Raw genomic sequence first — 27,895 nt, 5'->3', positions numbered from 1 at the left:
TGAAATGGAATCAAAGCGACAGAGACAGACCTGGGATTATCAGTAATGGATCATCAGAGGAGGATTGACTCCAACATGGACTAACACTGGTCCTGCACATCCATCCACACACACACACACACACACACACGTCCACCTCCCTACCTACCGTTGTCGGTTCTGACCCACCTGGACTGGACTGGACCGGTGTCAGGATGCAGGAGTCTCCAGGAGCCATGGGGGTGGACGGCAGCTACACCAGTAACGTCCCAGCGTTCCTCACCAAACTGTGGACTCTGGTGGAGGATCCGGACACCAACCACCTGATCTGCTGGAGTGCGGTGAGTTCAGGAACAATGTCTCTGGACACTTAAAGTTAATGAGTGTCAAGCAACGATGCGTTTGAGGACAGTCAGGTTTATTAAAAAAACCTTTAAAATGAGTCAAATATCAAACAGGTCACAGAGTAAACATCTGAAAAATGAAACAGAATCACAGACTTTCACAGTATTATATTTAAATTTCACTGGATGAATCCTATTTATAATACGAAACTGACAAAAGGATCATATTCAGAACTAAATGTCCTCTAGTCCAAGGGTGTCAGACTCATGTTAGTTCAGTTCCACATTCAGCCTAATATGCTCTAAAGTGGGCCGGACCAGTCAAATAACACAAATAATAGAGTAAAAACTGATAAATAAAGTAACCTCTAAAGTATTCTCTGTTTTTGAGTAAAAAAAAAGTCAAATTCTGTGATGAAAATGTAAATGTAATGTAATGAAAATGTTTACATCTACAAACTGTACATGAACATAACATGAACAACCTGAAAATTCTAAAGAAAAATCAGTGCAATTTTAACAATATTCTACCTCAGTTTATCATTTACACATGTGAATCACAGCTTACAGATCCCAGTGGATCTACAAATACACAAAACATTTAATAACAGGTGGAATATTATTAAAATTCCACATACTTCTGTTCAGACATTTCAGGTTGTTCATGTTTTTTTATAAAAGGGCTAGTCTCAATGTAAACATTTTTGTGTGTTTGACTTTTTTTTTACACTAAAACAAAGAGGGAAAAATGTGTTTTTCATTATTTATTGGCTATTCTGATAGCATTTTACTGGTCTGACCCAATTTAGGTTGAATTGACCTAAAGTGATTTGACCATCCTTGACTGTTGATATATTCAGTATAATTTTTGCATTTCACAAATTCATCCCACGGCCAAATTGGACCCTTCGGCGGGCCAGTTTTGGTCCTCAAGCTGCATGTTTGACACCTGTGGTCTAGAGTTTCCTTTAACTCTTTTTTTGTGAACCTTGTCTCTATTCAATAACATTAAAATCTACACTTTATATGATATATTCAAACTACAAAGCTGGACTGGTTCAAACCCACTAACCCAGGGCTCTTAAACTCCTGTTCTTTCAGGTTCCACATTCAGTCTGATTTGATCTGCAGCGGACCCAACCAGTGAAATAAGAACAGAAGAACCTATAAATAATGACAACTGACAATTTATGTCTGTGTTCTAGTGCAAAAAACCCCATTAAATTATGAAAATACTTACTTTTATAAATTATCCAAACAAAAAGATGTGAATAACCTGAAAAAAACCTGAAATTTCTGGAGAAAAATCAGTGCAATTTTTACCAATCTTCTTCCTCCACTTCTCATTAGTCCATGTGCATTCTGGATCAGATCTCCAAAGACACTAAACACTGAGGAACAGGAAGAAAAGAGTTCAAACTGGACTGAATTTAATACAGACATTTCAGGTTGGGCACATTTGTTCAGGTTAGTCACATTTTATTGGTACAGGAGAGTTTGGAAATGTCAATATTTTCAGAATTTAATGTTATTTTTTGCACTAAAACAAAGACAAACATTTGAAGTTGTCATTATTTATAGGCATAGTGTAATATTTTTTCCATCAAACCCAGTAGTAAATCTGCAGTCATTCTTTTTTGTCGATTCTTCTGCTGTTATATTTGACTGTAGATCAGATTGGTCTGGATGTGGAACCGACACTAACATGAGTTCCACAGCCTGGACTGTGGAATTTATACACTTTGTAAATTCATCCCAGGGTCGGACTGGAACCTTTGGGGGGACGCTTGTTTGACACCCCTGAACTAAACCTTTATTAATTTCTACAGTGACTTTTAAAATAATATTAAGGCTCTGGACTTTATATAAACGCATTAAAACTACATAACATGTGTTTTTTGTAAATGTATCTAATCTATGTTTAAGACCTTGGCTGTTCAAACCCACTAAACCTTTATTCATCTCTATAATAATTATTATAAATGTATTAAAGGTTACTTTACACCCAAGAACCTCAGGGCTGTTTCACACATTTGATTACAGACATCTGTCTGTTTTTGATCCAAACCCGCAGTTTTTACATCTTTATCTGTCAGTATTCTTCATACAAACTCATTTCTTCAATAAATCCTCACCAAACACATGATCTGGAAGGTTCAACACAGGCAGTGAAGTCTATAGTTTGTATTATTCTTTGAATGTGCTGCTCCTTTACCTTCAGCTCCTGGAATAGTTTTATCCTCCTGAAAAACCACTTCATGTTTTTCATTTCAAACACAGTCGTACTCTGTCAGCTCTTAGTACTTCAGAGGTTCTTTAGTTATTTTTTCTTTTCCGTTCTTTGACTGCAGGAACATTGAGAACTACATACTCTGAAGGACAAATGTTTCCCACTCCACACCTTCTGCTTCAACTGTCGTTTTCTGCAACACTTTAGCGTCTGTGTTTTGGTTGAAAATACAGTTTGGTTTAACGTCAGCCAGAAGACTGCTGTTCTGTTTCAGGGTTCTGGTTCCGTCTGAGCCACAGTTATAGGTGACAGGTGGGCGTTACCAGGGTGCAATCTGAGGTTTTTTTTAAGTCATGAAAAAACAGTGATCAACAGGTCTAATTCTTTTCTCAGTTAACGGTCAGTCCTATTACATGTCCAACAGTTGGACATTCATCTTTAATGCAACTGCAACATTACATTGATCCAATTTTTTTTTTTTTTTTATTGAACATATCTTTTTTCAAAAATAAAAGAAAGAAACAAAGCCATGGCCTAATAGGCTGCAGACTCCTCAATGATGGCATGAAAAGTAAAAAAAAAAATCTGCCTCACAAACTGGTACAATACAAAGCTCTCTTCCGCTTTACCTCCAATCATTACATATTGTACTCTTCAAATCACCTCTTCAACTTTGGCTGACAAACTGGCAAGACAAAACTCAGCCCTGCTGAACACTGGCTTCTGTACATTTACAAATAACAAGAAGAAAAGCACTCGGAGAGCACAGACCTCTGCCAAGACAGATCTGCCCCCCCCCCGATCACCACCAAAATTTTATCATTTCTTCCTTGTGCCAGTATCAACATTTCCTGAAAATTTCATGAAAATCCGTCCATAATTTTTGAGTTATCTTGCTAACAAACAAACACAACGTACGCAGCGCACACACACACACACACACACACACACACATACACACAAAGCAAAGTGATCACAATACCCCCTGGCGGAGGTAAATATGTCCATGGAAATATAAAAAAGTGTGTGAGAATGAAAAAAGAGAGAATGGGAGGGTGAAAAAAATAACAGAGCAGATCCCTAAATAAAACAGACAGTAGATACTCACCTAGAGTTCACACTCTCCCCTCCTCACAGCCCCCATGCTTTCTCTAACCCCCAAGTAACATTTATTTATTTATTTTTTAATCTGTCCTTCTCTCCTTACCCTCTCTCTTCACATCCATACATTCCCTTCAAAGTTGTATCTAACAAATGTTGAAGGCCAAAATTATTACTTTCCTTTTTCTTTTCTGCCAATTTATTAAAAAAAAAACAAAACTCACATTTGACTTTGGACTTGGGAAGAGGAGAGTCTGGATCTTACATTGTAAGCTGATTCTTGAGTGTTTGAAGTTTAGTTTCAGATCTGTCTTACCTAACTTCAGAAGTACCTGTTGAAAAAAAAACAAAAGTATTCTTCATGTATTTTGGGTAGTTGAGATGATGTGCATAGGTAAGTCTGAAGACAATGTACATGGCTTGGGGCAGGCTCTCAACATCCATCACAATGTTTCCCTCCAAGATGCTTCCCACTGAGGGTGCACTGTGGTGAAGGGACTGCGTGTGTGGAGGGATGTTTTCCTGTTCATGGCAGACGACACCCACCGGCACATCACTGTACAAACCTCCCTCATCGGCAACGTCCTGAAAGAAGGAACAGGGCATGATCGCGTCACCATGACAACATAGTGCTACAAACAGCCTCAATAGGTACACAGCCCACATGTCTGCCCTGTCCAGTGTCCGAACACTGCCCAGTGCAGCGACACTACAGAAAATCACTCAGGACAGGTGCAAGAGGCATGCACAAATGATCTGGAGTGAACACAGGTCACAATTTTGGAGTTTGCCTCCTCCAGAGAAGTTTTGGTTTCATTTTTCAAACAACAACAACAACAAAAAAAATAAAATAAAGAAACTATTAACACATACACACCTTAAAATAATATGTATGGTAGGGAGAGAAGAGGGGAGGTAGAGAATGGGGGGAGCAAGGGAGGGGGGAAGGAGCAGAGGAGGTATTGAAAAACCAAAGTTGCTTACAAAGCAAGCCTTGAAGAAGGAGGATGGACCATAGCTGGGCCTTTTTCTCACTAATAAAATCACAATATTTACACTTCCACTCCATCTTCAGCTAGCTAGAGTTAGATGAGCTAAGGAACCAATTTGGAACCGGTGTGGCATAAAAGACGGACCTTGTAAAATTTGGACCATTTGGAATTTGCGCATGCGCGAGCGCAGCCTTACCGGATGTCAGGTTCAGCGAGGCTTATGAAATAAATACCTTGCGAGTAGAATTGTGCGCTTTTGGGGTTAGGGTTCGGGGTACAAATTTTATAGGGGTCCATATTTTATCTGACACCGGTTCTCGGTGCCCAATTCTCACTGGTGGACTTGAAGTGTACCCAAAGCAGACAGTCGCGTCATCGCAAAGCTCAAGTAGGTGTAGTAGGCTTACTCCTACTACACCTCTGTCACACAATATATTAGAGTCCACCGTCTGGGTAAACTTACTGGGACGTTCGATGGTCCGTGGTGGAGCTGGGTACAGCTGGTTCAGGTGTGTGGCTCAGCCCAGGTGCATTAGCTGTCTGAGAGCAACATACAATTCTGTTACTTGCACTAGCTAACGTTACCAGTGAACACATAGCTAACGTTACCAGTGAACACATAGCTAACATTAGCTAACAAAGTGTCGGGCAGAGTTCGCTGGTTAACCAGCTAAGCTATCAGTCAGGACTGTAATGACATGGAACCAGTGTCAGGTTCTAACTGACTGTTCTGTGGATGCAGTCAGCTCATTCACCAGTGGCTTCAAACGGGGGTCCAACATCTTGCTTGGTAAAAATTCACTTGTGGAAACTTTAATACTACGACGGCGTATTAGGGCCACATAAGAAAAAAAAAAAAACAAAAAAAACCCGCTTGTCACTACGAGAATAAAGTCGTTATTTAACGAGAAATAAAGTCGTAGTTTAAAAAAAAGAAACTTTATTTAACGAGAATAAAGTCATTGTTTAACGAGAATCAAGTCGTACTTTTATTAGATTAAAGTGGTAATATTTTGAAAATTCAACAGTTTCCGGTTTTACAGCGAAGGCAACAAGTGAAGCAGCAACTTTCTCTTCTGTTGGACTCAAAAACTTGGACTAGTCTCCTCACAGTTTGTTCAGAACTACAGCCCCTGTGTGTTTAGTTCTGGTGTTTCCACTGATAGCCCTGCAGATGAACACTGCAGCAGTTTCTGCTAAACTAAAGAGGAAATTTATTACAAATCAGTTCGGTTCTTACAACAAACCCAAATGTGTGCAGACTCACTTCAGTCCTCAGACTGAGAATGTGTTGATGGACAGACTCAGTGTTTGGCCTGTGTGCCGAACCCCCAAATGAAAGAACTGCACTAAATGTTCACAGTTCTACATCGACCAGTGGGTACGACTGCTCATTATACAGACCTGATCAAAATCTTCAGACCAGTTGAAAAATAGCTAGAATTTACCTTTTGCACATTTGGATCTTAATGAGGTTTTAAGTAGAGCTACAATATACAAAAGCAAGAAGGGGGAGTGAGACAAAAAGCACTTTGAAAAAGTCATTTATTGAAAACAACAAGTAAACTGAAATAGGCTGTTTATCAGCTGATCAAAAGTTTAAGACCATCGCTCAAAAATTACAAAAAACTCTCCAAACCAGAACAAAAAATGTTCTCAGTAGGACTCAGTAATGAGTAGCTCCACCGTTCTTGTAATCACTTCAAAATTCCTTTGGCCATGCTTGATGCCAGTGTTTCCAGGAGGCTGGTGGGAACATTGCTCCAAGTGGTGAAGATGGCTTCACGAAGGGCATCAACTGTCTGGAACTGATGGCCATTTTTATAAACTTCCCTTGCCATCCATCCCCAAATGTTCTCTATGAGATTTAAATCAGGGGAACATGCGGGATGGTCCAAAAGAGTGATGTTCTTCTCCCTGAAGAAGTCCTTGGTCAAGCGAGCATTGTGACCTGCAGCGTTGTCCTGTTTTTAAACCCAGCTGTTCCCACACAGACCAGGGCCCTCAGTCATGAGGGACGCCCGCTGCAACATCTGCACGTAACCGGCCGCCGTTTGACCACCCTGCCCCACCTGAAGCTCCAGTGTTCCACTGAATGAAAAAGCACCCCAGATCATGATGGACCCCCTCCACTGTGCCGGGTAGAAAACATCTCAGGTGGGATCTCTGGTCATGCCAGTAACGTTGGAAGCCATCTGGACCGTCAAGGTTACATTTTTTCTCATCAGAGAATAAAACTTTTTTCCACCTTTCAGTGTCCCATGTTTGATGCTCCTGGCAAAGTAAACGGGCAGTTTTGTGGCGTTGTAGGAGACGAGGTCTTTGAATTGGTTTTTTGTTTTTGAAACCCTTTTCCTGCAGATGCCGTCTGATGGTTACTGCGCTGCAGTCGGCACCAATAAGGGCCTTCATTTGGGTGGAGGACCGCCCTGTGTCTTGACTGATGGTCAATCGGATCCTCCGGCTCAGCGCAGGTGTCATTTTTTTTGGGTCTACCACTTGACTTTTTGTTCCATAATGCTCAGGATCTGTCCAAAAATGTAGAATGACTGTCTTACTGCGTCCAACCTCAGCAGCAATGGCACGCTGCCAGAGGCCTCGCTTATGCAGCTGGACGATCCGACCACGTTCAAGAAGAGAAAGCTTCTGCGCTTTAGCCATCAGGAGGGCATGACCGTGTGAATGCCCGACAGAAAATGAGAATTTTGAGCAGATTTTGGCCTTTATAGCCTATGGTCTTAAACTTTTGATCAGCTGATAAACAGCCTATTTCAGTTTACTTGTTTTCAATAAATGACTTCTTCAAAGTGCTTTTTGTCTCACTCCCCCTTCTTGCTTTTGTATATTGTAGCTCTACTTAAAACCTCATTAAGATCCAAATGTGCAAAAGGTAAATTCTAGCTATTTTTCAATTGGTCTTAAGATTTTGATCAGGTCTGTATAATGACTTTATCCTCAAAATATAAAGGCTTTATTCTCGTTAAATAATGACTTTATTCTCATTAAACAACGACTTTATTCTCGTTAAATAATGAATTTATTCTCGCAGTGACAAGCGTTTTTTTTTTTTTTTCTTTTTTCTTATGTGGCCCTCACACGCCATCACACAATACAGCAGAATTCTTCGTCTTTGTTCTGTTCCGTCTCTTTTCTGTCTCCGAAGTTCAGAGCTCACCGCCACTCTGTCAAAACTGGTTATAAACTAGATTTTTGGCAGCTGGTGCCGTCAATGCGCTGCTTATTAGTAACAGGCAAAACTTGATGATATTGAGTTGTGCTCAAACACATGATTACAATAAAATAGGTTATTAAAAAGTATAGTTTACTCAGAATTCATAATTAATGTAAAGAAATGACACAGGTTTAAGTAACCCAACTCAATTTGTTTGAGTAAAAACCACTGAGGGACCTTAAAACACAATTTATTTTCAGAATGGACTTGAACAAGTTACACCTCAATCAGAATTAGCAAGTAATGTCAATAAATTAGACACATTTAAGTAATATGAACTCAATCTCTTTGAGTTGAATCAAAATCTGGGTTACAGTGAGTCCCATAATTACAGATTTATAATAATAAAGTATTCACAACACAGACAAACCAACAGAAGCAGTTCAAACCTTCACAGACCAACAGTGATCCAGAGTTTGAACACTGTCGTTAAATCAGTCCAAACAGTCAGAGTTCATAGACGGAGCTCCCAACTGAAGTTGTTCCAGGAACCAGGAGATGAAAACCTCAAGATCTGGAGTTGATTCAAGGCTTTTGTCAGCAGATTACTTAAAGCACAAAAAAAACCTGGTCAAACACAGTCATTCGGATTCTTTTGTTCTTTTATTTATTTATTATTTGCACATCATAAAACAGCAAGAGGAAAAATTTAAAACAACATTCAAACAGTAACATCATTGTGCAGGAGAGGTTAGAAGCCAAAAAAGGCTTATATGAATACCTCCCAGGAATGAACAATACACAGGGAAAAAAAGAAAAAAGAAGAAAAAAAGAATTAAACATACAATATAACTGAATTAGTAAACTAAAGTAAAACAATAAAAATGCAAATCACATTACAAATCATCAAATACAGTTCAAATGATATACAGCTTACTACATTTTTCATGAATTAAAGTCCTTACAGATGCTTTTTAAACAATGATAAAGAAGATGTCATAAAAAAAAGTCATAAAAGATTGAACATAGATGTTCCTGTTTGAATTCACCCCCAGCCGAACCCTGACCCTGTGTGAATACTCCACTCACATGCATGTGAAGTTCCTCATATCTGACCCTTCTGTCCCTCAGACTGGAACCAGTTTCCACGTCATTCGTCAGGGACGCTTTGCAAGGAAGTTCTGCCAAAGTACTTCAAACACAACAACATGGCCAGCTTCGTCCGTCAGCTCAACATGTGTGAGTAGACCGTTACATGTCCTCCTTCGCTGCTTCCTTCTCTTCTGTTTCTCCACTCTGTGGGTTTTTTTTTTTTTTTTTTCGTCGTTACAGATGGTTTCCGTAAAGTGGTGAACATCGAGCAGAGTGGTCTGGTGAAACCTGAGAGAGATGACACGGAGTTCCAACACCTGTACTTCCTGCAGGGACACGAACACATGCTGGAGCACATCAAGAGGAAGGTCAGGACATACAGAAAAAAAAATAAAATAAAAAATACTAATATACAGGAGCACATCAAGAGGAAGGTCAGGACACGCACTAACACAGAAAAAATATATTAACATACAGACTAAGAAAAAAAAACGACTAACATACAGACTAAAAAAAAACTACTAACATACAGAGTAAGAAAAAAAACTAACATACAGACTAAGAAAAAAAACTACTAACATACAGACTAAGAAAAAAACTACTAACGTACAGACTAAGAAAAAAAACTAACATACAGACTAAGAAAAAAACTACTAACATACAGACTAAGAAAAAAAACACTAACATACAGACTAAGAAAAAAAACACTAACATACAGACTAAGAAAAAAAACACTAACATACAGACTAAGAAAAAAATACCTACATACAGACTAAAAAAAAAAAAAATACTAACATACAAAAAAAACCCTAACATACAAGCTAAGACAAAAAACAAAACAAAAAACCCCGTAACATACAGGCTAAGAAAAAAAAAATACTAACACACAGACTAAGAAAAAAAGGTAGAAAAAAAAGTCAAATAATCTGAACCAGTTTAAGTCTAAATAAGTAAATAAATCTAAAAAAGGATCTTTCACATAAATATTCAACATTATGCTCAGTTTATCTACATCACATTCCTTTTTTTTGCAGTGTATAATATAGTTTTATATTATGGGAGTAGATATCCTATTGATTATTAATATTGCTGTTTGTGTGTGTGCTCCTCTGAACAGGACATGTGACAGCTGGAGACATGATGTGTCCACAGATTTATGTCCATAGAGTTGATTAAACCTCAGTATTGACTGTAGTTGAATGGTAGTATGTTTGTTTCCTCAGTCAGATGTGATGACAGTAGATGGAAATGAGTATTTACAGTCAGAGCATGACAAAGATTACAGACATTTACAGGAAGAACAGGGACATCAGAGAAAAAAACAGAATTAATGTTGATCTATATTCAGGTCCAAACCATCTGTGAGTCATTTTAGAAACAAAGAGAAGAATTGAACCAAACAAACCAATGCACCTGATATCTATCCCATAATATCAAACTCTATTCTGACATTAGTCCTTATTGTTTTGGATCCCAGAGCCCTCTGTTCAATCTGTCCACAGACCTTCTACTGCCTCCATTATTGGACACACCGATTAGTCCAGGTGTGTCTAATAATGAGACACACCTGGACTAATCAGTGTGTGTCCAATAATGGAGGACAGGACATAAAGGATCTGCCTTCAGTCCAGGAGGTCGAAGGCCTGTGGACAGACAGTTCTGACAGAAGCAGAGGCACATGGACTTAGTTTAACTGTGGTGAAGGTAAAGGACCTGAGGGGGTGTGTTTGAGTCCAGGTCAGTCCTGAGCAGGACTGTTTTCTGTCAGACTGCAGTGGAAGCTCCTCTGCCCCTAAAATGACTCCAATTAAATGTTCAAATCTGTTCGGTTGTGTTGACATTTCATTGACTCCAAATGTGTTGGAACACGTTCATCTCTCAGACCAGTTGGTTCAGAATCAGTTTGATCCCAGATCAGTGGACTGGATGTTGTTCACTTCTCCTCCATTCCGTGTCTGTGTTTTCTCCTCCATCTCTGCTCAGTGCATTTGTCCGTAGACGCTCAGCGTCCATGCCTTCAATGGGACTGAGTGGAACTGCTTTTAAACTGACTCTAAACTGGACGCTAATTGGACAAATGCCACCATGTTGTCCCGCCCCCGGATGCTCGTCGTCTCTAGGGGGTGAATGGAGCTGTGGGCGGAGCTCAGCTGGATCGGATGCTGAGCTTCCGCGTGCTGATTGGAGGATGGGTCTAAAGGCTGAATCCCGTTTGACTGACAGCTGTTTTCAGATCTGCTCCTTCACTGACACAGTTCAGTTTAATACCGTCACACATTCTGCTGTGAAATCACAGAAACCACTACTAAATTACTTGTTTCATTTCTTGCACTGTAAATAAAACACACTCATTTTACTTCCTTATTTCAATTTAACATAATTTCAATGTTTTCTTGTTTACTTGGTACGATAAGGTCACTGAGCATTTTCTTAAAATGGAAGAGAGGACGAATTTATGTTTAAATAACTTGACAATTTTTTTTTTTTTTTTGGATGTAAGCCGACAATGAGCTTCCCCTGTCTGAAAGAATGAGCAGCCGCCACTGGGCCTGAGGGGGGGTGTTTGTGTCCAGGTGTGTGTTTGTGTCCAAGTGTCCATAGGTGTGTGTTTGTGTCCAGGTGTCCATAGTGAAGAGTGAGGAGACCAAGGTGCGACAGGAGGACCTCAGCAAACTGTTGTATGAAGTCCAACTGCTGAGGACACAACAGGACAACATGGAGATGCAGATGCAGGACATGAACCGTGAGTACACTGTGTGTGTGTGTGTGTGTGTGTGTGTGTGTGTGTTTAAAGCCTTTAAAAACATCCCATAATAACCTATAAATAATAACGACTCCCAAACTGTCTTTGTTTTAGTGCAAAAAAAGTCCAATTAAATTATAAAATATTTTCGTGTATAAAGATCTTTTCACAGAAAAACTGACATTTATCAAGTGGTTCATTTTCTGTTCTCCGTCTGATGGGTATTCATCATGATGTCATAAAGGCCACGCCCTCGTTAGTGCCACGGGGGGTGGGGGGGTGGGGTGGGGGGTGGGGGGTTGGCAGTAAACTCAGTTTTCGGACATTCTAATATCTGTAATTCACCAGTATTGATCTGATCAACCTCCAGTTCACAGTACCATCTGTTCCAGTTCCATTCACACGTTTATACACTCTAGGGTGTGTAACTTCTGGTTTCTATGGTAACGGATGTAAAATCTGTTTATCATAACTTCCCTTCTGTTCATCGTAGTGATTTCAAACTAACGCCAAATTATTGTAAATTCTATTTTCCATCCATTTCCTTCCTCATTTATCATGTTTATACACTGAACAAAAAATATAAACGCACCACTTTTGTTTTTGCTCCATTTTTCATGAGCTGAACTCAAAGATCTAAAACTTTTTCTGTGTACACACAAGGTTTATTTTTCTCTCAAATATTGTTCACAAATCTGTCTAAATTGTGTTAGTGAACACTTCTTCTTTTGCTGAGATAATCCATCCACCTCACAGGTGTGGCAGATCAAGATGCTGATTAGACAGCAGGATTATTGCACAGGTGTGCCTTAGGCTGGCCACAATAAAAGGCCACTCCAAAATGTGCAGTTTTATCACACAGCACAATACCACAGATGTCACAAGTTTGGAGGGAATATGCACTGGTCATGCTGACTTCAGGAATCTCCACCAGAGCTTTTGCCTGTGAATTGAATGTTCATTTCTCTACCATAAGCCATCTCCAAAGCTGTTTCAGAGAATTCATGAAGAAGACTGTGCGAGGAAAATGGTGGTCACACCAAATACTGACTGGTTTTCTGACCCCCCTGGACCACCCAATACAGTAAAAGTGCACATTTTAGAGTGGCCTTTTATTGTGGCCAGCCTAAGTCACACCTGTGCAATAATCCTGCTGTCTAATCAGCATCTGGATCTGCCACACCTGTGAGGTGGATGGATTATCTCAGCAAAGGACAAAGGAGAAGTGCTCACTAACACAGATTTAGACAAATTTATGAACAATATTTGAGAGAAATAGGCCTTTTGTGTACATAGAAAAAGTTTTAGATCTTTGCGTTCAGCTCATGAAAAACGGGAGCAAAAACAAAAGTGGGGCTTTTATATTTTTGTTCAGTATATATATATATTAACTTATTTTTGTCTAATGTGTCCAGGGCTCAAACGGCTCATTTGTATATTCATAAAACAGCTTCTATCGTTAAACTCAGACGGATACCAGCTAACTTTGTATTATCGACTCATAGGAAGTCCCATATGGTCTTTCATTTGGTACCAGTTTAATTGACCTTCAATGACCTACAAAGGTCAAACTCAAGGTCATGATTTTCAAAATATCCAGTTTTTGACCCTAACTGCCTCAATTTTACAGAAAAACCACTAGTATCAGATTAAAAAGAGTGAAAATATCGGCCACAGTATCTGTCAAAGGCACTGACTTTGGCAGTTGAATTTATTAATTTGTTTGTTCATTTGTACGTTCATTCAATTGAAAATACCCAGAGAGAGAGAGCAAGAGAGAGAAAATTAGAAGTTGTCATTATTTACAGACATAATGTAACATTATTTTTTCACATCAAACCCAGTAGTAAACCTGCAGTCATTCTTTTGTATGGGTTCTTCTGCTGTTATTATTTGACTGTAGATCAGATTGGTCTGGATGTGGAACCGACACTAAAATGAGTTCCACAGTCTGGACTGTGGAATTTTGACACTTTGTAAATTCATCCCAGGGGTCGGATTTGAACCTTTGGGGGGACGCATTTGGGCCCTGAGCCGCATGTTTGAGACCCCTGATCTAGTTGGACTCAAAGGTCTTTCCGTTACAGTTTTGAGTCATATACCAATTTAACTACGAACAACACCTAAAACAACAACTATTCAGAGGAAAAACTAGTGTTTGGGTGAAAGTGTCGTTTTTCTATTAGACAAATGTTTATGTTTCAGTTATATTCATGTAATTTGAGGGTGAATGGAGCAGAGTCTACTGCTGCACATCCTGTGTTTTTTATGGCTCATCTGTTAATGTGTGTTTTCTTAGTTTCATTTTCCCATCAGCTCCATCGGTGAATAATGAAAGACAACGTGTGTGTGTAGTTTGTGTTTGATGTTGTTCTTTGTGTTTTCAGGCAGAATGAGGTGTTGTGGAGGGAGGTGGTGTCCCTCAGACAGAACCACACCCAGCAGCAGAAGGTCATGAACAGGTCAGTGTGTGGTGTGTGTGTGTGTGTGTGTGTGTGTGTGTGTGTGCGTGTGTGTGTGTGTTGTGTGTGTGTGTTGTGAGGAGCGCATCCAGCTGATCTGAAGACTCTTCAAACACTGAACCAATCATCTGAGAGTTGGTCCAAATAAGAAACGAACACAAGAAGGAAAAAAAAAACAGGATTTACAACAATGAGGTTTTCCTAAGTTGAGTTTATCTGGACCTCTGTTACAAAAAAAGACTAAAACTGACATGAAAACCATAGAAATTAAACCAAAACAAAGCAATTTCAAAAAGAAAGAAAATAACATTAAAAAAAACAAAACAAACTACCAATCTAAATTCAGAGAAAAGGACAGCTGAAAATGCAGAACATATTATATATAATTTATGTGTTTCTTTGTTTTGTTTTTTTCCATTTATCTCTTCTTTTTTTTAAATTGCAAAGCTTTTTAAAAACAAGGTGACAGATCCAGTATCTGAAGTGTCTGCATGTTCTGTGGATCTACAACACAGGTGGCAAACAGGTGCCCCCCCCCCCAAGGGTCTGCGGTCCAACCCCCAAAAAGGATCCGGTCCGACCCCCCCCAAAGGGTCCAGTCCGATCTCTGGGATGAATTAGTGAAATCCCAAACTGACACTGCAGATCTGAACAATGAAGGATGTTCAAATCATTTCAGTCAGTTCTTTTTCTTTTTGTTTTTATTTCTTCTTGTTTTTCTTTTTCTTCTTGTTTTTGTTTTTCTTCTTCTTTTTCTTCTTCTTTTTCTTTTTGTTTTTCTTGTTTTTCTTCTTCTTCATTTCCTCTTTACCCTCAGACTTTCCCTTCACAACCTTAGTGGTTTAGTCATGTTCTGTGGTTCCAGCTGAGCGTGCAATCATAGATCATCCAGATTATTATCATCATCATCTCCTCTCTTCTCTCCTGTCCGTGAAACCACATAATGACTGAGTGTCAAACAAAGTGCGTTTGCTGCTGATTCATGCTGTGCTTTTCTGTCGTTGGCAGCTGATTCAGTTTCTGTTCAGCCAGATGCAGTCCAACACACCCAGCACAGTGGGCCTGAAGAGAAAACTGTGAGTACACACACACCACACACACACCACACAGAGCAGAGCAATCAACAAAAGTCCGACAAACAGGGCAGAGGGAAGGCTGGCTCAGCTGACCAACACAACATCCAACGCAACGAGCTGTGAATGGACACAAGTGCTGAATCAGACACACACACACAACACACACAACGGTGGCTGAGCAGAGTGCATGACCCTGCTACAGCAGCCTGTGTGTGTGTGGTGTGTGTGTGTGTGCGTGTGTGTGTGTGTGTGTGCATGTGTGTGTGTGTTGTGTGTGTGTGAGGGCGTGTGTGTGTGTGTGTATGTGTAAAGTGCTGGTTCAGCTTTACTGCTGAGTGTGAACGAGGCCGACATGAGAAAGCAGAGAGACACTAGGACACAAAAGTCCAACACAAGTGTCTTTATGAAGGAGTTTGACCTGATGGAAGGAGTCAGTGTCCACTGTGTTACAATAATAAAAACAACAGCAACAATAATAATAATAACAATGACAACAATGATAATAATAATAGTACCAGAACCTGGAACCAGTGGGTTAAAGGCCGATGTGTGTTTGGACTGGGTTAGAGTTAGAATGGATGAGTTCTGTTACAGCAGCGTCTGTGTGTGATCCAGCAGGTTTGAGCAAATGGGTCCAACCACACCCACATCCATATGAGGGGGCACTGGTGACTGTTTCCCTGTTGCCTGTTTCTGTTGACTGTTTCCCTGTTTCCCTGTTGCCTGTTTTCTGTTGCCTGTTTCTGTTGACCATTGCTGTCCTCCGTTGCTCCCTCCAGGCCCCTGATGCTGGACGATGGCTCCCCCAGCCTCCCTCCTCTAAATTCAGCCATAACCACCCCATGGAGCCCATGCACGAGTCCTTCTACATCCAGTCGGTAAGAAACCACCAAAACCATCTGACTCTAGATCAGTTAGAAACCACCAAAACCATCTGACTCTAGATCAGTTAGAAACACCAAAACCATCTGATTCTAGATCAGTTAGAAACCCACCAAAACCATCTGATTCTAGATCAGCGAGAAACCACAGCATTATCCCAGTCGGTTCCTGTCCAGAGGTGACACTGTTTTATTCCAGTTTCCTTTGCAGTAGTTGTCATATGATATATTTTCTTTCCGTTCTTCTGTTGGACCGTTGCTGCTCTGCTGCTTTTCTCAGTGCCGTTGGTTTTGTTGGATACTATAATTAGGACGGTGCTAGACCTTCTACATTCAGCACAAACAGAGCCTGAAGCCAAATACAGTCAACAGGAACTGTGGACACTGGGCCACTGTTCTGATATACATATACATATATAAATATCAATATCAGTATAAATATGAATATAAATATAGATATAGATATAATATAGATTTAAATATAAATATGAATATAAAATAGATATAGATTTAAATATAAATATGAATATAGAAATAGATATAGATTAATATAAATATGAATATCAAAATAGATATAGGTTTAAATATAAATATAGATATAAATCTAAATATGAATATAAATATAGATATAGATATGTGTATGACTGCATCACTGTAGTACTTCTGTCTGTTCAACACTAGAGGGCCTCAGTGCATCAGGTTTAAAGGACAGTATCTGTGGAACTGTTGGACATGGTCAGGTCCACAGGATGGAGAACCTTGGACTGAACTCCATCCACTGTTTTCACCTCCTGCTGACTGAAGAACCGTACTGAAACCTGCAGAACAGTGTCTAACAGGAACACGCTGTCTGCACTGGAGGCTTTTCACATTTTTCCCCCCCCCACTAACCCATCATAATCATAGATCCATCAGATAAACATGTGATGGTGTCCTTCAGCCGTTTATGACTGAAGTCTGAGGAGTGTCTGAGAAACAGTTTGTCTGAGTTCACTGTAAAAAAAGAACATCTGACGTCGATAAACTGAGCAGAATGTGGAACATCAGCTTTTAGATTCAGTCACTTATTCAGACTTAATAGTGTTCACATTATTTGACTAGTTTTCATCTTGTTCTTCCCACTGACATGTTTCAAACTAATTTAAAATAATATTTATATAAACCCAGGTCCACTGTTGGAGGATCAGTCTGAATGTTACTGTGTGGACTTTAAACCAGTGTATTCTATTTACAATCAAACTGTTTTCAGTCTATAACCCTTAGATAATATTGTCTTATTTTAATAAAACCAGATAAGTGCAGTTTTCTTCCTGCTCTGGCAGATAATTGGACAGTTGAACCTGATAATGAGTTGAATTTTTGATTTGTGATGAATGCAGAAAAAATACAGAATGATTTCATTACAGTTTTCGTTTTTTTGGGTTTTTTTTGGTGTATTTTTGGTTGGATGGTCCTCAGGGGGAACAAAAAGTGTGTGCAGTGTAAAACAGATGAGAGAAAAACTGACAGTAGGTTCAATAAATATGTCCACAGGGACACGTTCCTGCAGAAAATCCATCCCATAATCTGTAACACAGACATAATGATGAGAAAACCAACTAAAGAAAAAGGACAAAATGGACTAAAAACGGTCTGAGGGCGTCCCCCAGGGTTAGGGTTTAGGGTGTTCTAACTTTTTATAGAAACTAAAGAAGGTTTAAGTCTGGATCCATGTGTTCACATCTGCTGGAAAAGGGTCAGAATAAGTTTAAAGAATGTGGAGTTGAACACATTTAAACACAGACAGTTAGGGGAATTTAACCATGAACCATGAAAATTCACTGTCAGTCCAAAGTTCACTAAAACTGGCCTGACAGGAACTGGATCAGATGTTTTGACCTGAATTAGAAAAAAATGATGTAACATTTCATTTAGTTTACGAAAAAAACAACACACACAACCAAAGTTTGGTAAGATAAGGTAAGATAAGATGAAATGAGATAAGGTTGTGCAAAAAAAAATGAACAATACAAACATAATCATATGAATAAAATTCTGTTGGTTTTATCCATCTGAGCATCAGTAAAACCTGGAATAATATTATAATGACAATTAAATCTATAATTAACTTCATTCATAGATGCTAATTTATTCAAACTAATAAATGTTCTTTTATTAAACACATACACATACAGATACAGTTTGCTGTCCTTGACTTGTGTTATATCTAAACAGCCCAGGTTTATTATGGTTTATAGATCTGAGTAACCATGACAACAGGACAGTGACACAACATCCACTGGACCTGAAGGGGCGTGTGTGTGTGTGTGTGTGTGTGTGTGTGTGTGTGTGTGTGTGTCCACTGTGTGTGTCCACTGTGTGTGTCCACTGTGTGTAGGTGTGTGTCCATTGTATGTCTTTGTGTGTATGTGTGTGTGTCCACTGTGTGTTGTGTGTGTGTGTGGTGTGTGTCCACTGTGTGTGTGTGTGTGTGTGTGTGTGTGTCCACTGTGTGTGTCCACTGTGTGTAGGTTTGTGTCCATTGTATGTGTGTGTGTATGTGTGTGTGTCCACTGTGTGTGTGTATGTGTGTGTGTGTGTGTGTGTGTCCATTGTGTATGTGTGTGTGTGTGTGTGTATGTGTGTGTGTTTGGGGTTTGAGTGGGTGTGGCCTATCGTGTGGCCAATGTCCCAGTAGATCTGTGGTCATGTGTCTATAATGGAATGAACAGCAGTGGAACCAGTGGAGGGAATGGAAGGGGAGGGGCTTAAAGACAGGACCAGAAAAGACAGGACAGCAGGACAGGACAGGTCTGACTCTTGGTCCTGGTCTGACTCTTGGTCCTGGTCTGACTCTTGGTCCTGGTCTTGATCCTGGTCTGAATCTTGGTCCTGGTCTTGGTCCTGGTCTGACTCTGGGTCCTGGTCTTGGTCCTGGTCTGACTCTGGGTCCTGGTCTTGATCCTGGTCTGAATCTTGGTCCTGGTCTTGGTCCTGGTCTGACTCTGGGTCGTGGTCTTGGTCCTGGTCTGACTCTGGGTCCTGGTCTTGGTCCTGGTCTGACTCTGGGTCCTGGTCTTCCTCAGCCCTCCAGTGACAGCGCCTCCTGCTCCACCAGTGGAATGACAGGAGGTCCAATCATATCAGACGTGACGGACATGTCCCAGACCACCATGGCCCTGCAGATCCACCCGGACCCCGAGTCCAGGTGAGGGATACACACTATTATATACACACTGTTATATACACACTGTTACATACACACTATTATATACACACTACTATATACACACTATTATATACTCGCTGTTATATACACACTACTATATACACACTATTATATGCACACTACTATATACACTATTAAATACACACTATTATATACACACTATTAAATACACACTGTTATATACACATTATTATATACAGACTATACACTATAGAATAGAATAGAACTTTAATGGTCATTGATACAATGAGAATCAGTTTAACATCATGTTTCACTTCGTTCACTGTAAAAAAATAAGAATGAAATCTAGTGAAAATCCAATTAAACTGTAAATGAGTCCAGTTGAATACAGTGAAGATCAACCTTATTTAAATAGACATGGTCACATGACCTCAGTGATGAACTTAGTGATGACCTCACTGATGACTTCTCTGATGACGTTTCTGGTGACCTCACTGTGTTGACAGGGAGAAGTGCATGATGCTCATCAAAGAGGAGCCTGTGAGCCCTGGGGTGAGGGGAGGAGTGAAAGGAGGTGGAGTCGAGGAGGAGTCGGGGGAGGAGAAGGCGTGGCGCTGACCTCCTCCTGTGAGGTGTGCTCCTCCGAACCGCCCGTTCTGCCCGTCGCCATGGTGCAGTCTGTTCTGGAGGGGAGGGGCTCTGCGGCCCCCATGGGGGACAGGAGGACGAAGAGACTGGCCTTGGACAGGTGGGGGACCACACCCACATACACACAGACCACACCCACATACACACGGACCACAGAAGACACAAACATTATTCTATTCTATTCTATTCTATTCTATTCCAGTGGTTGTTGATGCCTGTTTTGCAGAAAATTACTTTATTACTTTTTACAAATGAATGAAAACAACCAGATATTTTAAATGTGATCTTCAAATGCTTTTTTTCACATAGTCATGCAGTTTGATACATGGAAAAGGCTGAAGATGTTATGTTATGCTTTATGTTATTTTATATTATGTTATACTGTACTATGCTATGCTATGTCATGCTTTATGTTATGCTATGCTATGCTATGCTATGCTATGCTGTGTTACGCTACGTTATGTTATGCTTATGTTAGGCTATATTATGTTATGCTATGTCATGCTATGCTATGCTGTATTATGCTATGCTTTATGTTATTTTATGCTATGGTATGTTATGCTATGCTATGCTAGAAATTGATATTTGAGAGTGTGTTGTGGTCCTGCTACTGAAATTCAGATACGATTATCTCCAATATGACCTGTGTGTGTGTGTGTGTGTGTGTGTGTGTGTGTGTGTGTGCAGAGTGGAGGTTTCAGATGCTGTGGAGAACGTGGACATGAGTCTGGAGGAACTGCAGCAGCTGCTTCTGAGGAACCATCAGCAGAACACAGTGGAGGCTGGAACCAGTGCTGGGATGGATGTGGGTGGAGTCACATTTAAGTCACATTTAAGGCCCATTTAAGTCATTTTTCACAGAGTGTAAGACCTTTTAAGTCATTTTGACACACTCTAAGACTATTTGATTACTGTATTTACTGACAAACAGAAAATATTAGACAAATATAAAAGAAAATAGAAAAGTGAGAAGGAACCTGAGTTGTTGTATGTGATGGAAATGAAAAAGGTTAAGCTCCGCCCCCTTGAATGAGCAGCTGCACCTTTAAATGTTTGATCCTGTTGGTTTTCTCTGAACTGACTGCACTTGTTTTCATCCTGTTTCTCCTTCAGCCCTTCAGTTTAAATCTCCCTCTGACCGAGTGGAACTTCAATGAGATGGAGTCCAACCTCAAATCTGTAAGTTTGGTTGGCCCACTGTCCGGGGGGGGGGGGGGGCGGGGTCATGTTCCATAGAACAGTGGACTTGAACTACCAAGAAGTTACAGTAAAAGGGAGTTGAACAACAAAGTTGAACTACAGACTTAAACAGAGTTAAAAAATTTTTTAAAAAAAAAAAACTGTCAACTGCATCATCATCATCCAGAAAGACAGACAGCTAACTCGGTAGGTCGCTAGCTAGATTTTGTCCATATAGTGTATTTTTGTTGCCATACTGTTATAGAACTTGTCCAGTTGACTTTATGCATGTTGTTCAGATCATATATTACCTGTTAAATAGATTAAATATGTGTGTGTGTGTGTGTGTGTGTGTATCTGATTGTGACTTGTGTGTGTGTTTCAGTACATGTTCCACAACCAGGATGCAGAGGCTTTTCCTGCCAACGGCTGTGAGGAGCAGTGATGTGTACGGTGGACTGGACCGACACAACCACCAGGTAACAAACACTGACAACAGTCTGTGTGTGTGTGTGTGTGTGTGTGTGTGTGTGTGTGTGTGTGTGTGTGTGTGTGTGTGTGTGCATGTGTGTGTGTACGTGTGTGTGTACGTGTGTGCCTGTGTGTGTGTGTGTGTGTGTGTGTGTGTGTGTTTCCCTCTGAAATATCACCGTCAGGGCAGATTTCAGTCCGACTCTTTTGCTGAAGCTGCAGATACTGTATTCCTTTATTAATCTGTTGTCAGAGCCTCAGTAAGAACAGAAGGTTTTGTCGGCGGATCCTGTTTTATCTCAGACATAGTGGACTGTCAGTACAAGTACGACTACAAGTACAGGTACAGGTACAAGTACAGGTACAGGTACAGGTACAGGTACAGGTACAAGTACGACTACAAGTACAGGTACAAGTACAGGTACAGGTACAGGTAGAAGCACAGGTACAGGTACAAGTACAAGTACAGGTACAGGTACAAGTACAGGTACAGGTAGAAGCACAGGTACAGGTACAAGTACAAGTACAGGTACAGGTACAAGTACAGGTACAGGTACAAGTACAGGTACAGGTACAGGTACAAGTACAGGTACAGGTACAGGTCAGGTACAAGTACGACTACAAGTACAGGTACAGGTACAGGTACAGGTACAGGTACAAGTACAGGTACAGGTACAAGTACAGGTACAGGTACAAGTACGACTACAAGTACAAGTACAGGTACAGGTACAAGTACAGGTACAGGTACAGGTACAAGCACAGGTACAGGTACAAGTACAAGTACAGGTACAAGTACAGGTACAGGTACAAGTACAGGTACAGGTACAAGTACAAGTACAGGTACAGGTACAAGTACAGGTACAGGTACAAGTACAGGTACAGGTACAAGTACAAGTACAGGTACAGGTACAAGTACAGGTACAGGTACAAGTCCACAGGTGGTTTCAGTAGTATGTGAATAAACCTGTCCAGTCTGTCTGTAGCGGGACTGTGTGTGAGTCACATGTTTGAAGTGTTTATCTGTCGGACATCTTGTACGCCTCACTACGGCACCTCACTAGGACCAATCATACAGTTTCCTCCAGATTCAGATCACATTTGTCAACTGATGACGTTTCACAAGAATGTTAGAACAGAAGAACGTGTATTGAGAAACGGCCTTTGACTCATACCACAGTGTTTTGTCCTAGCCAGGTTCCTGTAGAGCACAGGTGTCAAACATGTGGCCCGGGCCAAAACCGGCCCACCAAAGGGTCCAGTTTGGCCCCTGGGTTATATTTGGGGAATGCAAAAATTACACTGAAGATATTAACAATTATTTTAGTTCAGGTTCCACATACAGACCAATTCAACCTCTAGTGGGTTGGACAAGTAAAATAATATCACAATAACCTGCTTAATTTAACTTTATTTAATTATTTAATTTAACAACAGAATTTTTCTCAGTTTTAGCATAAAAAAAGTAAAATACCAAAACATGTTTACATTTGCAAACTTTCACAAAAAATATGAATAACCTGAACAAATATGAACAACCTGAAATGTCCTCAGAGACATAAGTGTAATTTTACCAATATTCTGCCTGTTACTAAATGTTTTGTGTATTTGTAGATCCACTGTGATCTGTAAGATGTAATGAACATGGGTAAATGATAAACCAAGACATGACACACTTAAAATTGCGCTTATTTTTTGTGAGAAATTTCAGTTTCGTCATGTTTTTCGCATTTTTTAAAGGATAGTTTGCAGATGTTAACAATTTTCAAAATGTTTTCACTCAGAAAACTTTGGAGTTCTATATTATTCTGTTATTATTTTAGCGGTCTGGCCCATTTCAGATCAGATTTAGCTGAATGTGGCCCCTGAATTAAAATGAGTTTGACACCTGTGTCGTAGAGAGTCATAAAAGATGGCTGACAGATATAAACCCTTCTACACATGTGTGATCCACATGGTCCTGACGCTCCAATGGTGTGTTGACAGTGTCAGAGTCCTGTTAGTTCAGCCCAGCCTGACCTGTTTGGACTGGATCAGTACAAACTAACTGTAGTTTAACAGCACTGAGAGTGGACAGATTACAGCTGCACAAACAACCACTGAACATGGGATTTCCAGTCAACCTCACTGTCTGACTGCTGCTTGTTTACTCACACATCACACAGAATCAACGACAGTACGTCAGTTTCTCAGTTTCAGCCGGTCATGGTCTGCTCCTCATAGGTTCACCCCCCCCCAGTAATTCACATAATAAAAGGTCCAGTGGTGCATTTATGGACTCTTGTTTTTTTTTTTTTTTTTTTTACTGAATGTGTGCCTCTATGCACACCACTTTAAGTTCCAAACTCCATTTGTAATATGAACACTATGAATCCATAGAATTAATTTGAATAGTTTAACATTTTACATTCTAAGACCATTTAAGTCATTTTTCACACAGTCGAAGACTATTTTAAGTCCTTCATTTATGACTGACAGAAATATTAGAATATAAAATCAGATGGTCATGGTCTGCTTTTCATAGGTTCAAATCCCCCCCCCCCCCCCCCCCCCGCAATTCACATAGTAAAATTTCCAGAGTGGTGCATTTATGGACTCTTGTTTTGTTTTTGTTTTTTTACAGAATTTCCACCTCTTTACACAATTAATGTGGTAAACACGACCAGTACAGGTCCACTTTAAACTCCAAACTCCATTTGTAATATGAACTCTATGAATCCATGGAATTAATTAGAATAGTTTAACATTTGTACCTCATTTGCATATCTCTTTTCAGATGCTGGTAGAATTCCAGCCTAATCAGAGCACTAATTGTTTTAGCACATAAAAGCAGGAGTTTCATGTCCCAGAGCGCTGTTTCCTTCCACTAGTGGATTTGCAGAAATCCAGTAAAAAAGTGCCCACAACAGAGTCCTGCTAGTCCAGGGTTTAGATCTGATCTGGGGTTCACAGGTACCAGTCCAGGTCCACTTTAAATGAGAGTCCTGGTCAGACCACAAACTGGAACAGGTCCAGCTCTGTTTGCCGATAAATGCACTAAAGTCCAAACATCAAACAGTTTAAAAACAAATACAAACAAATGATTTTTACAAAATACAGAGAGGAAAGGGCTTGAAGGGGGGAATGCATTTGTTTTTCAGAGTGGGGCTTTGCCACATACGTGTTGATAATATTTAGTTTAAATATGGACATATGAATATATTATTACTATATTACTATATAGGACAATATAGGATATTATATGTATTTATATTATATATGTGTTTTTGTTTGTTTTGATTTTTTTTTTTTTAGTTTTTATTAATATCTGGTAGGATAATTTGTAAATGGGTATTATCATATTAGTTTATATAGGAAAAATGATGTGTGATATTGTTATACGATTATTATTATTATTATTATTCATACAAAATAATAATTGCTGTAAAGTGATCACAAGGAATAGAAATTGGGGATAGGAGTACGTAAGTTTTTACATCCTCCTACTCCTTTTCGAGCATGTATCATTTCATTTGTTTTATTTATTTATTTATTTATTTATTTATATATATATATATATTTTTTTATTATTACTACCAGAGGCATTGTACCCATGGTGCCATTGTGCGACAGCATGATCAGTAGAACTTGTCTGCCACCACTGTCCATTTGTAAACTACCATTTAATCCTGCATTGTGCAGGTAATAACTGGAGCCAACATGTGAGGCATGAAGGGCAGAGCATGCATGTGTTCGGTCTGTCCAGTAGGATTCCATTCATCCAGCCGTAGTGAACTGCAGCCTTCACATGTTAGCATCGCCTGCTAACAGTAGAAATATCATGAACGGCAGCCGAACCACCTCTGAAAATGGAGTATGGTGGCAGGGATGAAGAATTCAAAGTAGACAGAGGCTGAAATCTCCCAGCATGCCTCACAGCATTTGAATATGGACATAAAATTGTGCCTCGTAGATAGTCAGGGAATGTTTGTGTTCATTTGGCGAGTTTGGCGAAGATCAGATCTGTGAAGGCTGAGGAAAACCTGTACAAACGCCCTCCTGTGATGGAACATCGATCGATCAGACACAGAATGTGTGTTATATAGTAGGATTATTATTTTTATTTATTAATTTTTTGTTGTTTGTTTGCTTATCAATCATTTATGTACCAGTACTTACATTTTGTTGGTTGATTTTTGTTTTGATTTCACCGTCTACATGTTCGAAATAAAGATTTCATTCATTCATTTATTCAAAGCGGAGTGTTGGTTCCTCTCCTATTTCTGTCCTCAGGCCAACGACGCCGCCGTTCCACTCAGTCCACGGTGCAGGACCTGGTCCACGATGCAGGACCTGGTCCACGGTGCAGGACCTGGACCCTGTGGTCCTGCCAGGCTGTTTTTCCTCCATGTGTCTGCACGTCCACAGTCCTACAAAGGAAACAGCAGCAAAAACAACCGTCAGAAAATAAGTAAGAGTTGTTTTTCTTTCTGAACTGAGCTTCTACTTCCTGGTCCGTGGAGTGTCACTGGACCGATCATCTACCAGCTGTGTGAGAACGACCAGCGCCTGCAGAAAAGAAAGACGCTGGTCTAAGGTTTTGATTGAATAAAAAACAAGTGTGTTCTGATCAGATTGGATGTAGACTCTGACTTTAAGGCCAGCTGGACGCGCACGCTGCGTTCACGGCTCTAGCACTTTATTCTGTTTGAGGGACTTCCTGCTGGTGAAAGTGACTTTTCTTCCTATAAAGAATCTTTTACAGATGTGTATAAATAAACTCTTTTATTATTTTATTCTTAAACATAACATTGTTTTTGTATTAAACTGCAAATTTTGGGGGGCAAAACGGTCACTGTGTAAAAGCATCTTTGGAACAATGTGGCATATTTTACAAGTTATGTGATTTATTTTATTTTTCTTGAAGACTGTGTAAGGATGTAGAAAACTGGAGGCTCCTCATACATTCACTCATTTGAAATGTGTTCATCCAGAGGTGTATTAGCTTACGCTGATCTGAAAGGCTCCTGTTCCAAAAACTATGGATTCAAGCCACTTTAAATCCATTTGGAAGCAGCCTGTTGCTTTTGCAGGACATCATGTTGGATGTCACCTCTAATGCACCTTTGCACATGGAGCCACAGACGGAGCCACTTCTCTTCTGTCCATTTAAATGTGAAGTTTTTAGGAAATATTAGAAGATTAGACTTCTCATTTGAAAAAAAACACAATCACCACTGCATTTTTGCACAATCTGTCACCGCCATTTATATTTAGTTTAGACCGCAGGACATTCATTTCTTGTTTTTTTTGACAGTCCTTCGCTCTTCACGTCTGATGGACACTGACCTGAAAACAGCGTCTGTCGCTGAAGGGACTGAATGTGTCCAATTCTGCTTTAGTCATTTAGAAACACAGACTGCATGTTAACTCTAGGGCTGTGTATCCGCAAGAATCTGGAGATACCATACAAATCACAATACTAGGATCACGATATGATGTATCACGACATATGATGATACTGTTAAAAAGGCGATTTTTTTGATAGTTTCTTTTTTTTTAAATGATTATTTCCTTGAAGAATTGAATTCCAGCAGAAATCTGCACAAATACTAAACACATTTTTATTTGATCCCAACAGGATCTAATGTTCTATCACCAAATGTTCCTGTGTTCAAACTGAAATTCTGTTTTACAGACATTCCAGTTTCAGATCCTGTTCAAATGTTCAGATTCTATTAGTTCACAACTAACATCAGAACAGGAAATGAGTTCAATCCAAACAAAGGAACGAACATTATTGAATAAAAGAGTGTTGAATAATAATAAATAAAATAGAAACAAAAAAATTAAAATGAACTATTTGAATAAATACTTGAAACTATTGATACAGTCCTTTTTAATATCGACACAGTATTGTGAAATGAAATATTGCGATATATTGCCAAACTGATATTTTCTTCCAGCCCTAATGTTAACACTGAGCACTAAAGCACATGAACCCTAAAACACCGGCAGGATGACAGAATCCACTACTGCCTTTCAGAGTATGGTACAAAAGATGCCAAGGAGCCTATGAGTGGAAAGGTTTCCTGATGTTTGACTGTTTCAATCAATGTTTGGGAGGTGAGGATTGAATCTGAATTGAATCTGTCATAGAGTTAACGGTTCCTATTTGGAAGAATGCAGATTATTTCTTTGAATTACTGAAGACGATGCCAATAACTGTAGATGATTACTGCCCAGCACTGGTTGCAGGCGACAGTACAAAAGTGACCTTAGTGCCAAATCTTCTTCCAGGGGATAAGAGTTAAATTGTGCAATAATGTACAGAACTGTGAGATCTCACAAACTGCAATACATGGATGACCATAGGAATG

At 39.8% G+C, this 27,895-nt stretch overlaps 1 protein-coding gene and 1 pseudogene across 1 annotated transcript; both read left to right on the top strand.

Annotated features, from left to right (window-relative positions):
- Positions 1 to 27,895, top strand: part of LOC115421684 (CCR4-NOT transcription complex subunit 1-like) — a 969,367-nt pseudogene that overhangs the window by 620,007 nt on the left and 321,465 nt on the right.
- On the top strand, positions 195 to 25,898 carry LOC115421675 (heat shock factor protein 1-like). Its single transcript, XM_030137678.1, is given in 16 exon segments — positions 195 to 320; positions 8,950 to 8,986; positions 8,989 to 9,057; positions 9,151 to 9,278; positions 11,530 to 11,657; positions 14,041 to 14,119; positions 15,124 to 15,191; positions 15,971 to 15,990; positions 15,993 to 16,069; positions 19,138 to 19,259; positions 19,748 to 19,815; positions 19,848 to 19,989; positions 20,577 to 20,694; positions 21,003 to 21,068; positions 21,454 to 21,547; positions 25,809 to 25,898. Coding segments are annotated over 15 exon segments (1,308 nt in total). The 3' UTR covers positions 21,514 to 21,547; positions 25,809 to 25,898.

The sequence above is a fragment of the Sphaeramia orbicularis genome, chromosome 6 (assembly GCF_902148855.1).
Source record: "Sphaeramia orbicularis chromosome 6, fSphaOr1.1, whole genome shotgun sequence".
NCBI lineage: Eukaryota > Metazoa > Chordata > Actinopteri > Kurtiformes > Apogonidae > Sphaeramia > Sphaeramia orbicularis.
The sequence above is the reverse complement of the archived record's forward strand: the minus strand, read 5'-3'. Positions and strand labels throughout refer to the sequence as shown.